At 36.2% G+C, this 14,024-nt stretch overlaps 1 protein-coding gene across 2 annotated transcripts in view; it reads right to left on the reverse strand.

The window, feature by feature from the left end:
- Positions 1-2,893: 2,893 nt before the first annotated feature.
- Positions 2,894-14,024, reverse strand: part of LOC136035583 (caprin-1-like) — a 70,510-nt gene continuing 59,379 nt past the window's right edge. For both annotated transcript variants that reach the window (XM_065717458.1, XM_065717457.1), the window contains 2 exons: positions 12,205-12,287; positions 2,894-3,401 (listed from right to left, as the gene is read on the reverse strand). In XM_065717458.1, the coding sequence (XP_065573530.1) occupies positions 3,316-3,401; positions 12,205-12,287 (169 nt within the window). In that variant the 3' untranslated portion in view covers positions 2,894-3,315. The remainder of the gene's footprint in view (positions 3,402-12,204; positions 12,288-14,024) is intronic.

The raw sequence follows: 14,024 nt of genomic DNA on the forward strand, positions 1-14,024 counted from the left end.
TCCTACATTCCAAGATGCATTGCTACTCCCTATTTATTAGATATGTCCTTAAAATCACATACTTATTTTGTATTCTGTAAAAGCAAAGGTAGTGTCTGATCGATTTTTGAGCGTTTCCTTATGCGTGTGTACTATTAACCTCAGGAAGACAAAAAAAAACCCTAGGAGACTAATAGCCTCCCTGAAAATGTCCTCGTCTACTCCCCCGCAGGGATTTCAACGGAAACCAATGCTTCTCATGTTTGGCTTCAATTTATGTTTGTGATTCACCGCTAAAAACTTTGCTTGGGTTTTAAAGAGTGGAGAAATGAAGAAATTATACCGAAATGAATGTTTGGAGACATAGTAGGATCTACAGAATTCAGTGTTTCTTACACAGTGAAGTTTTTCCTTAAGGACAAATGCATAGTATTTTATTTCCTCAGATCAATTTCGAAGTGATAAAAGACGCATTTGGTTGAGAAGTCTAGCAATTTCTAGTAGAAATTTTTTAAACATTATTTCAGGAATTTTTGGATAAGACGGCTTAGCGGAGTGATTATGTTTTCCGTTCAAAACTTTACAATTTGGATGCTGAAGTAAGGGTTGAGCCTTGACAGTTTTTACTAAAGAGTTACTGAAATAAATATGTAGTCTAAGATTCTTCTTTACAAAATTAGATTTATCCACGATTTTTGGTATTAAATGAGAAAAGGCAATTTTATCTAGACTAAGGCATTTCACATGCGGCCACAATCAACTACCCTTAAGATAGTAGCAGTACTACCAGCCTTGTCTGTTGTTTATACAACTAATTTGCTTAACAGTTCGACAACATGTACCTTAGCATCCAGAATGATTGACGTTTTTCATCTAAATCAGTCAATCATAGGAGGGGTTAATCCGCTTTTAAAATGTGTTTATAATCCACAATCTAAAAGTATAGCTGCTGGCAATGAATTCTGATGTTTATCAATAAAAAACAAGGCTATATTTTGTAAATCCTTACTTTCTTCCAATTATACCCATTATACCTACCATGGCCATTGCTTGTTCCGTTCAGATTGTCACTAACGTCATCTTTCAGGATTGAATTACATTTTACGTGGTTAACAAGCATTCCTAGCAAGCGCATCAAGATCTCGGAGGGCAGGGCTAAATACGGTGTAATAAATTCAATTTTTAGCCAAAATTGAATTTTTTTCCCCAATCATATTTAGAAAAATATTCTTGGTGCTTATGTATTATACCGAACACACTCAAGAAGTGAAGCAAGATTAATGATAATGAGCTATACCAAAATATGATGAAAATACAAGACTTCAGTAGCACACTTATGGAAACTACAACGGAGAATTATGGAAAGCAGGCTGCACAGAACGCATCCTCAGCACCTCCATGCGCTAAATATTTAATTAAAATATACCTGCATGATAGTTTTTCTCAATAAGACTAAGCTAATTATACCGATTCCAGAGAGAAAAATCGTGTTTTCTCAGATCAAACAGCATAATTCTTAAGCGTGTTCAGGATAATACACAAGTACCTACCATATTTTTTCACGTTTTAAACCCACGTCCCTAAAACAATACAAAAATAAATGATTTCAAAACAAAAAATACAAAATAACAATTCAAGTTTTACAAGAACAAACTATTAACAGAAAACTAAAGTTAGTTTGCCCTAAGCGTGACTATCGGTATTGTGACCTTACGGTTAAACAAATTACCATGTAAAATCTGAATTTACATTGCCAAGGAAATGGCAAAACCCCTGGTCCTGCTGCCAGTTTAAGTTTAAGTACAGGTCATTAGCATGCAACCAGGCAAAGGCTGTGGCTATCTTGACTAAAATCTTGCCCAAATTTAAGCACCGAGGCAAATATTTAAATGGCAAAGTCAAATATGGTTTCACCTATTATCGGTTTTCTCAGATCAAACTGAGCGAAATTTTCAAGTGTGTTCGGGATAATGCACAAGTACCATACTCTTTTTTCGTAGCTCAGTTCCAACTCGGGAATACTTGAACTGGATTATAAGTCAGATTGAAGTTATTTTTCTTTCTATATTCCTATAACCACTTGTGACTTGAGATCAAGAGGCAGGGTACGCTTTTCTTGTAACACAGCAAAATTCTCGTGAAATTCTCAAGTGTGTTCGGGATAATGCACAAGTACCATATTCTTTTTTCGTAGCTCAGTTCCAACTCGGGAATACTGGAACTGGATTATAAGTTAGATTGAAGTTATTTTTCTTTCTATATTCCTATAATCACTTTGTGACTTGAGATCAAGCAGCAGAATACGCTTTTCTTGTAACACTGCAAAATTCTCGCGAAATTCTCAAGTGTGTTCGGGATAATGCACAAGTACCATACTCTTTTTTCGTAGCTCAGTTCCAACTCGGGAATACGCATTTGAACTGGATTATAAGTCGGATTGAAGTTATTTTTCTTTCTATATTCCTATAACCACTTTGTGACTTGAGATCAAGCGGCAGGGTACGCTTTCTTGTAACAAAGCAAAACTGTACCGAAGAAAGATTATCTATAGAGCGCGTCCCTTTTATCAACAACATAACCAGAACATGCACATATTCTTACAAAACTTTTCACATTTTGCAAAGGATTTCAGCCCAGTATCCTATCAACCCTAAGAAGAGCGTCGTTAAATAAGTTCACAGAACTAAGATTTGGCTTAACATTGACTCTTACTTTGGTTCCTATGAAACACCATTTATTTCACCTCCCCAGTAAATCTATCCAATAAAATTTATATAATTCTTTTAATTTTAACCGGGTCCTCTTATCGCAAACTGGGGACAATTAGAAAAAAAAACCCGTCACCTACATCTACCATTGAACATGATTTTCCACACCTTTTTTTCAAGAGGATATCCTAAAAACAAAACAGTTCATTTGATCTCATTTTTATTTGCGAACTTTACAAAATATAAAATGAAAACAATGTACATTTTTCAACACAAGAGTCCATGTAAACGAATGAAAAGCAAGAAATCGTTGTATGGATACTTCGTAATTATTTTTTTTCTCTCGAATAAGGTAAACAGCAAACCTTTGAATCCATAGTACTGCTATATATATAGGAGATCTAGAAAAAAGTTACATAGAGGCACATACAAGGAAGCTATCGAGCTGCCACTGTACGTATTTTTTCTAAGAATATAAAACATCCGTTTAATTGGCCGAGAAAAAAGAAAGAAAGAAAAAAAAAAAACTGCCGATAGCTACCAAATCCTCGTAAATGTATTATAAACTGTTGATTCAAAACACAAAATCATAGGAAATCAAATAAGATAATGACCAAGTTTTGCAACTTCAAAGCTTTTTAGCGTAAGGACGGTGTGGGGTGCCATAGCCACCACGACCACGTGATTCTCCACCACGATTTCCGCCAAGACCACCTGAAAAAAAAATATTGCACCATGTTAGAAGATTTAAATCATTTGCGGCTATTTTGCTATTACCATAAAACGAATTGCCACAACTTGCAAATACAAAACGACGGGAGCTTATTTAAGATACACATGGTTTTACGGTAAATTTCTAACTTACTCATTGACACTAGAACATACGAATTTTTAGTGGAGAGGCGTGTAAAAAACAGGAACAAGAGATATAGTGACAGCTATAATATTTTCGGTACTTGCGTATTATCCAGAACACATTCAACAGGTGAAGTTAAGTTAATTATAATAAAATATGCAGAAATGTGACGAACAAATAATATTTTAGCAACAAAATTATAGAAACTATGACAGATAATTATGGAAAGCAAGCTGTCCAGGACCAATTATATTAAATAACTAACATAACCATCTCTACATATTTAGTTAAAATATACCTGCATTGTAGTTTGTTTCACGAAAGAATAAACTGCTTATAACCGAATGCGAGAGAAAAGCCGGTTTATTTGAATCAAACATAGTAAACTTCTCAATTGTGTTCTGTATAATACGTAAGTGCCATATTTTCATGGGGGGGGGGGGTCAAAGGTGCTTATAGTCAGAAGTAAATTTTGTACCATGAGAAGTCCAATTTTGATTTTAACACGCTTCCCTTTGAAGTGAAATTTTTTTTTAACAAAATAAAACTCTTTCAGTACTGTGGTGACTCAAAAAGACCTTTTCTATAGATGAAATATTCGTTTCCCAATCCCAGGAAGAAACACTGAACTGCCACAGAAAACTTCCCCAAACTAAGTGACTGATAATACCAAATATAGTACTGGACACAAATACAATTATAAGCAACTTTCTCCGTTGTCAAGACGTTGACAGTATTAAAGTTTAAAATCGAAAATCGGTAAATAAAAGGGTTATATTTAAGATGTTTTAAGTTCTGATACTAAGCAATTATATATTCACTTTCGGCCTTAATGCATTTTTTTATTTACTTACATAATACTTAACTGATAACTTTCGATTAACGCAGCTAGCATTCATAGATTTTGAATTAAAAATTAAGTAGTTTTGGGCATCAAGTCATAACTAATTCTAGAAAAAGCCAAGACAGATAGTTCAATTGAGTGAGAGGCAAATCTGGGATAAGCCCTTATTAGTATTGTGAAAAAAAAAAAATCAGTTCATTTTTATATTTAAGTCTTTATCTATCATTCGTCCATATGTCATTCCTAGGGCAAAACTAAGGTAAATAGTCATAGAACTAAGATAGTCATAGAACCCTATAATAATTCCAGGTGGTGGGTTAAATGGTACGGGTAAACGGCGGGAGTGAGAATGACTCACATATTGGACCAGTATTTGCCTGTTAGATTTAGCAAGCAGAGAACACCGAACACTATGACTTTAGTTGAATTTCTACACATTTGTTGTTAAAAACTGAAATACTTTCCGGCAAAGAACATGAGATACAGTCAAACCACACTTAGCCATGGGCACCAAATAAGGGGGAGAGGGGGATTTTCCCCATATCTCATTGCGGACCACCTCATAGAGTTTAATTAATAAATTTTATTTGTATTTCTCATTGAAAAAAATTACCTGCATTTTGAAAAATAGCTGTTTCAAAGCTATAGAACAAGGAAAGTGTTATTTTAGCACCTATACAGGATAAACATCTAAGAGGAAATAAATTCAGGTCAGAATTTTTAATCCACCAGAAATCGCTGACACGTCATTTCAGAAGGTGTAGGCATTGAACATTCCTGGTTGCTACTGGATTATACAACAACGCAATTAAGGCAAAATTAAAGCGACTGGGGGAAAGCTAGGAAAGAAATTTCTTTTTTTTATCTAAGATCTTGGTTGCCGGGGTAACTGCAAACCAGTATAAGACGAACGCCCATAGTAAATAAAGCCCACTAAAAATTGTGTCGTGTCAAATCACAAAGCACACTATTGGAACTGCCTTGGTCGAAAACCTAATCGGGAAACTTACAAGCCCCTCACTTGAATAACAAGAAAAAAACCAGCGGCTGCAATCACATAATTCTGTATCGGAAGCATCTTTTTCCCCTGCTCATCTTAGTTAGCGAAGCACTGGAAAACCATAGAGGGCTGTTTTAGGGCTCCTTTTAAAGGAAATTGTTGCTTCTACGTACTTTTGTAATTAGAAAAAACAATAGTTAAAATAAATATTTTCTAAAAACAAGAGCTAAGACCTCATATGGCACTTGTGACAAGGCAAGAAGAGCTAAGAGCCAAGAGCTCATAAGGTATGAGCTCTAACAAAATTCTAAAGTCAATATATTGATTTAAAAGAAAAATCAGAGGCTTAATGCCGTTCAGGATTTAAAATAAGAGCTCAGAGTCACGATGTCCTTCTAAATATCAAAATTCATTAGGATCAGATTACTAACTCGCAAGTTATAAATAACTCATTTTTTCTAATTTTTCCTCCCCCTGTAGCCATCCCCCAAGATGGTCAAATCTGGGAAAAAGACTTTATCAAGTTAATTTGTGCAGGTCCCTGACACGCCTACCAATTTTCATCGTCCTAACACGTCCAGAAGCACCAAACTCGCCAAATCACTGAACCCCACCCCCAAAGAGAGCGAATCCAGTACGGTTACGTCAATCAAGTATCAAGGACATTTGCTTATTCTATCCACCAAGCTTCATCCCGATTCCTCCACTCCAAGCGTTTTTTAAGATTTCCTCCTACAACTCCCCCCCAATGTCAAAAGATCTGGTATGGATTTGAAATAAGAGCTCTGAGACATGGATTCCTTCTGAATATCAAATTTCATTAAGATCCGATCACCTATTCGGATGATAAAAAACCCCAATTTTCACGTTTTCCAAGAATTCCGATTTCCCCCTCCAACTCCCCCCAATGTCACAGGGTCTGGTCGGAATTTAAAATTAGAGCTTTAAAGCACAAGATCATTTTAAATATCAAATTTCATTAACATCTGATCACCCTTTCGTAAGTTACAAATACCTCACTTTTCCAAATTACCCCCCCCCCCCCCTCAACTCCACCAAATAGAGCAAATCTGGTCCAGTTATGTCAGTCACATATTTTAGACAGGTTTTTATTCTTCCAGTCCAGTTTCATCCTGATCCCTCCGCTTTAAGCATTTTCTAAAATCCCCCCCCCCGAATGACGCTGGATCCAGTTGAGATTTGAAATAAGAGATTCGAGTTACGAGGTCCTTCTAAATATGAAGTTTCATGAAGATCCGATCACTCCTTTTAAGTTAAAAACATGTCATCCCTCCCCCAGTAGAGCGGATTCGTTCCAATTATGTTAATCACGTATCTAAGACTTCTTATTTTTACCACTAAGTTTCATCCCGATCCCTCCAATCCATGATTTTAGGCCCACCCACCCCAAACTTCCCCAGTGTCACCAGATCCAGTCGGGATTTAAGATAAAAGCTTTGAGACACGATATTCTTCTAAATATCAAATTTCGTTAAGATCCGATCACCTATTCGTAAGATAAAAATATCCCAATTTTTACGTTTTTGAAGAATTCTGGTTTCCCCCTCCAACTCCCCCCAATGTCAAAGGGTCTGGTCGGAATTTGAAATTGGAGCTTTAAAGCACAAGATCCTTCTAAATATCAAATTTCATTAAAATCTGATCACCCTTTCGTAAGTTAAAAATACCTCATTTTTCCAAACTACCCCCTCCCCCTAAACTCCACCAAAAAAAGCAGATCTGGTCCGATAATGTCAGTCACGTATCTTAGACAGGTTTTTATTCTTCCCATCTAGTTTCATCCTGATCTCTTCGCTTTAAGTATTTTCTAAGATTTCCACCCCCCCCCCCAACGACGCTGGATCCGGTTGAGATTTAAAAATCAGAGATCTGAGTTACGAGGTCCTTCTAAATACGAAGTTTCATGAAGATCCGATCACTCCTTCGTAAGTTAAAAATACGTCATTTTTTTTTAATTTTTCAGAATTACCCCCCCCCCCCCCCCAATAGAGCGGATCCGTTTCAACTATGTAAGTCACGTATCTGAGACTTCTGCTTATTTTTCCCACCAAGTTTCATCCCGATCCCTCCAATATAATCGTTTTCCATGATTTTAGGCCTCCTCCCAAACTCCCCCCAAGGTCACCAGATCCGGTCGGGATTTAAAATAAGAGCTTTGAGACCCGATATCCTTCTAAATATCAAATATCATTGAGATCTGATCACCCTTTCGTAAGTTAAAAATACTTAATTTTTCTTTTTTTTTCAGAATTAACCCCCCCCCCAACTACCCCAAAGAGAGCAGATCCTTTCCAGTTATCTCAATCATGAATCTAGGACTTGTGCTTATTTTTCCCACCAAGTTTCATCCCGATCCCTCCACTCTAAGTGTTTTCCAAGATTTTAGGTTCCCCCCCCCCCAATGCCACAAGATCTGGTCGGGATTTGAAATAACAGCTCTGAGATATGATATCCTTCCAAACATCAAATTTCATTAAGATCTGATCAACTGTTCGTAAGTTAAAAATGCTTCATTTTTTTCTGAATTAACGGGCCCCCACTCCCCCCCTCCAGATGGTCAACTCGGGAAAACGACTATTTATAATTTAATCTAGTTCGGTCTCTGATACGCCTGCCAAATTTCATCGTCCTAGCTTACCTGGAAGTGCCTAAAGTAGCAAAACCGGGACCGACAGACCGACAGAATTTGCGATTGCTATATGTCACTTTATTGATACCAAGTGCCATAAAAACTGCATTCTCATATGCGAAATGATGAATAACATCCCAATCACTTCGCTGTATGATTCCCAGTGGATCGTTTTTTACTATCCCAATTTAGAAAAAAGCCGTAATTTTTTTTTTATATAAGCATATACCGTAGCATTTCAATTACCGTGTCGTAACATGGTGGCTAACCGACTCTCTTTCAGATATGAGAGTCTGATCTTTCAAGCCACTTTACAGTAGCGTTAAAAGCAAATCTTACACTGCACATGGGCAACGTTAAAATATTGCGAGTCCTTTATGAGATATTTTACTAACGTCAGATCACAGTTATCTCAATTCTAAACATAATCCCATTGCAGCTACAAGGAACTTGAGTTTTTGCAAAATTCGTGCTTAAAAAAATGTACAAATTTTTTTTACTGAGGTTTAAGTGCACTTTCGAGTTTATGGTTTGTGAATATACATCACTAATATGGGAATTTAATGACATTTCCACAAGAATAAAGTCTAAACGCCATTGAAGTAACGTCGTACGAGGGTCGAATGTCTTATTATCACCTGAACAAAGCTAACTACCACCCAGTTGTAAAAAACCATGTCATATCAGCCAATCCCAAATAGTCTAGTCATAATTATCAGCCAGTCCCAAATAATCTAGTCCTATATATCAGTCAAGATACAAGCTCTCAACTGTGGGAAGCATTGGAAGGAACAAGCCCACCTTCAGGCACACTTTCTGCTGAAAATGAAAGTGAAAAAGCAATAAAACTAAAATAAGAAAATATTATCATATTTATGAGTGACTACCTCCTTCTTACACAGAATTTTCGCGCTAAACTCTGATTTTTACCACCCTTAGTGTTTCAAGCATAAACACTCTTTAACAAAAAGGTAGGGCGATCTAAATGATTTTTTTTTTCCACATAATTGTAGACTGAGATTATTTGAGGCTTATTTATGTGGATTTATGCTCAACAAAATACTTTCAGTTCAGATATTGCGGAAGGTAATCGGCGAATAAAACATTTACAACTACAACTAGTTTTATTTGTTGCATTCTATAACGCTCTCAGTAAAGCAATGATTACATTTAAAAGTAAAAGTGGATGTTTAGGAGAATTTCAGCCCCCTCGTGTGAAGACCTGTATCTCATCTTTTAAGGAGTAGTGATGTTGCTCCTAACTTCCAATTGCAATAAGTTTTTTTTTAACGGAAAAGAATCAACTGGTGAGATGTGTAGAGTAAAACATAGACTTTCAAAAGGAAATGCAAAATTCGAACAATCGAACAAGTTTCACAGGTATTGCGTAGGATAAAATCGACATCACACACGACTTCGTAACACAACACTGCCGGGTTAATAAACAAGGTACGGCATTCAAGGGTGTGGGTCTAAATTAACTCCGTTGAACTCAACGTTCGTGCAGCTCAACCCCCTTTCACTTCGAAAGACTCTTTCAATTTATATGCAACTTAACTCAATTCACTCCCATTCAGGCCGCTATTCAACTCAACTTCATGCCAGTACAACCTAACTTAACTTATGTTCATGAAAATGAACACAATTCAATTAAATACATTTTTACAGAAATCCAAGACGAGCCTTACTTCTTGCTTTGTTCACGCTTTCCGTCTTATATTGCAATGTCTTAAAATTAATTTCAGATCTGACATTTCAGTAGTTTGGTAAAATTCTTGTTTAGGAGCCCTTTGCTATCTAAGAAAGCGGTTCAGTTAGGTGAATGAATCTGTCAGAGATGCATCAAGGCCTTATATACATAATAATTGTACCCTCATATACGTTATAATTTTTGTTCGTTTTAAGTTTTAATGTTGCTCCTTATTTCAGTTGAAAAAACTTGCTTTTTTATTTAATTTTTCATCATTTTTTGAATAATGCGAGGCCCTCTTTATGAAAAATTCTTCTATGGCAAGATCCCCCACATAAGGGGTATTCTCAAGGAATCTCAGGGGAAGATATTTTGAAGCACCTAGATCCGTTGGTTCTCCCTCCCAAGGGGAGAGACCTTTGATGGCCTATACAATGTGCAAATAGAACCCTGCAAACAGATTTTCTGCTCAAACGTGGCAAAAGAGATATTCTGCTCAAGCGTTTTGACCTTCCTATCTTTGCTCAATCCCGACTTATAAGGTTTTAGATATTTATATATAAATTTTTTAATTGAGGAAAAAACAAATCCTTCCTTAAAATTCCACTGAAATAGCTGGAATTGCATTTTCAAAAACCAAAGCCAATGAAAAAGAGATTGAAAACTAAAGACAAGGGTAGACATAAAAAATTGGCAATAATTACTCACAATATGCTTATGACCCAGGATTCATTTCTGACATTTTCATCCACTCAACTCAACTAGTTTCCAAGATAGCAAGAAGCCCAAAAACTATAATCTTACACAGTTTAAGCTTTACGTCAAATCAATCTTTTGAAGATTTTGTGAGAAAATATTTGGTCTAAGGACTTAAATAAGGAAAAGTAAATGAAACTTACAATTAAACAGTGCCAAGCTGACAATTAAAATTACTAAAATGCAATGGACTTAAAGAACACATTTAGTGTTAAATAAGTCCTAAAAAAGGGACATATTACATGAGGAAATTGAAAACATTTTACGTACTCACAATATACTTTTTTACATACTCAAATTATAATTTATGTTTCTTTAGCTGATATTTTTTTTTTTGTCAACATATTTCATTACACAATTTTATTATATAAGGGCTCCAACAGGGATCAGACAGAATATTTACTCTTACACCAGAGTGCCGAAAAGCGATACATTTTTAAAAGTCATTTTTGGTTGTGGCACATTTGGCTGTACACTTGTCAAATTTTTATTAAATTCGCTAACTGAAATACAAACATACCATTCGATTTACCATTCAACGCTCTTCCCAAACATTATAGCTGGTAATTGCGTCTCAACTCCCCTAGTGAGATTCATGCCTTCAGTCGAAATTTGTTTAACAAGAAAAGTCAACAAAGCTACTTTTTTACTTCAACAGTTACTTTTGATTTTTTTTTTTATTATAAACTGAAAATGTACAAGCCACTCTTGAGTAATGTTAAACATTAGCTCCTAAAGGGGGGGGGGGGAAGATGAACAATATGAGTACAAAAAAAGAAGAATTTAATGTCAACTGGGGGAGGGGAGCAGCTGCCCAGGCCTAGAACCGCCACTATTCTTAAAACCACTCAGACTAGCTGAAGCCATCCCGAGTAGACCACAAAATAAACTAAATAATCAAATTTTTATCAACATTCGAAGGAGATTATCAAATAGATTATGAAGTACAGTAAACTGCCTACTCTGTAATTTGAAACGACACTGTAATGACTGGAACCAGGAATTGGATAGAATAATTTATAGGGTAAGATGCCCATTAGTTACACAGCTGATCTCCACTTCAACAATTAAGTCATTGTACAATCTGCGTCGAAGACCAATAAAGTGGGCTGACTTCACATTAGATTTGTCAAAATATTTGTTAACTTTATACTATGTGATTAGCTTGAACACTCACGAATATTCTGAGAGAAAACAATGCAGCCTATTCTTGGACACATATTTAAAGCTTGATCCTATCTCGGAAAACATCTTAGAATAACGTATCAAAATAACAGAAAGAGTCAATCTACAATGAAATGTTGGAAAAGCAGAAAATTTCCGATTTGCAGTCAGCAAATCCCAAATAGTCGAAACAAAAATTCAGGGATTCCAGTCTGAGATGTTTTCATGCTAGCCATGTACAGATACCAGTTTTCCATCGGTATTGAATCCCATGCAGCCATAGCTGAAATTATAGACTGAAACAAAAGAATAACTCGAAGGGAGAACTGACAGTCAGTTTTCGCTTGTTGGAATCTGAGGAGGGGGAGATGGGGAACGATGCCCACTTACTAAAGTAGCAGGCATTCCATAAGATACGACCGGGACGCCAGCAAGACTAACATAGGGAGCAATAGGATAGGACTGAGGGGCAACCATCATGACGGCAGGGTCTACATTTACTGGGTGTGACAGTGGCGATTCGAGTTCAGACTCTTATGTGAAATTAAAAGCCCCACCTTTCTGAACATCAGATATGACGTCACTCGGAGCTCGAATAGCACGAACATTTGGAATGACCACTGGAGCTGAATCCGACATTCTAAAAAAAAAAATTAAAGGTTATTAATTGGATACAGGCTTTCTGTTACAATAATCTTAGCTCATTTCCACATTACAGACAAAAAGAATATTCAATAACAAAAAAGGATGAGATCTACCACTTTAATTCAATTCTTAAGACTCGATTCTTTTAAGGATGAGAAGCATTCCCAGTTCTTCTCTCCTATTAGTGGTTATACTTAATAGAAGCATTACCATATAGTTATTTTGAGCGTACTTTATACCGTATTATACAGCTATTCCAATATTAGACTATTTATTAGGGTGAACTTGCCGCATCTCTAAATAATTTATAACAGGATCAAACCTGAATTCTGATATATTTTTTTCCCATTTATGCATGAGAGCTAATATTTTATACCAAAAACTACAATATTATATTTTATCAGGGAGGTAAGGCTTCACTAGATAATGGTTAGATATAGGGTTCTTTTTTCTTTGCTATTTCTTTAAATATTTAAGATAGAATTACTGAAAGCAATCCGATTTTTGAATGATCTATCTATATATCTTATATCTATATACTAGCTGTTGGGGGTGGCGCTTCGCGCCACCCCCACACCTAGTTGGTGGGGGCGCTTCGCGCCCCCCCCAAGCCCCCCCACGCGCGTAAGTCGTTACGCGCCATTGTAGTTGTGTCCCTGTGTCCCACCTGTGAATATAGATAGATTTATATATGTGTTTTAAACTATGTAAAAATTGCGAATATACAACATTCTTGGCTTTCCCATTGTCTGTCCATATACAAAGCCGTATGTACTAATAATGACGTCATATGCAAAAGCTCTTTTTACAAACAAACAAACATGCATACACACAACTCGTTTTTATATAGATAGATAGATAGATAGATACAATACAAATTAACTACGTAAAACTTGTGAATATACAACAGTCTTCGCTGTCCCATTGTCTGTGCGTATAAATAGATTGTCAGGTTTACCGACCCTCAAAGATGCAACATACAATTGTACATTGGTAAAGCAATCTGTATTAAGATCTATACCGAATTTTTCTAGTGATTGCCCTTGAGCTTTGTTGATGGTGGTTGCAAATGCTAATCGAATTGGGAATTGCAATCTTTTAAATTGAAAAAGCAGATCCGTTGGAATCATGGGAATGCGAGGAATAAGAACAGCCTCACCCTCATAAGGCCCAGTCAAGATTGCGGCATCTATTAGGTTTTCCATTGTTTTTTTTTTTTTACGGCAAGTCGCGTGCCATTGCAAAGCTTTGGTGGGTTGATATTTCTTAAAAGTATTATTGGTACGCCTATTTTTAGTTGTAGCAGGTGTGGTGGACACCCTGAAGGATCTATGGAATTTAAAAATTCAGATGGATAATTAACCGCTTCATTTGGTTCCGAAATACAAATTAACTGCGTAAAACTTGCGAATATACAACATTCTTCGCTGTCCAATTCCCGCTGCATATAAATAGATTGTCAGGTTTACCGACCCTCGAACATGCAACGTACAATTGTCCATGGGAAAAACAATCAGTATTAAGATCAATACCACATTTTTCTAATGATTGACCTTGAGCTTTGTTAATGGTGATTGCAAATGCTAATCGAATTGGGAATTGCAATCTTTTAAATTGAAAAGGCAGATCTGTTGGAATCATGGGAATGCGAGGAATAAGAACAGCCTCACCCTCAAAAGGCCCTGTCAGGATTGTGGCCTCTATTAGGTTTTCCATGGTTTTTTTTTACGGC

The sequence above is a fragment of the Artemia franciscana genome, chromosome 14 (genome assembly GCF_032884065.1).
Source record: "Artemia franciscana chromosome 14, ASM3288406v1, whole genome shotgun sequence".
NCBI classification, from domain to species: Eukaryota; Metazoa; Arthropoda; class Branchiopoda; order Anostraca; family Artemiidae; genus Artemia; species Artemia franciscana.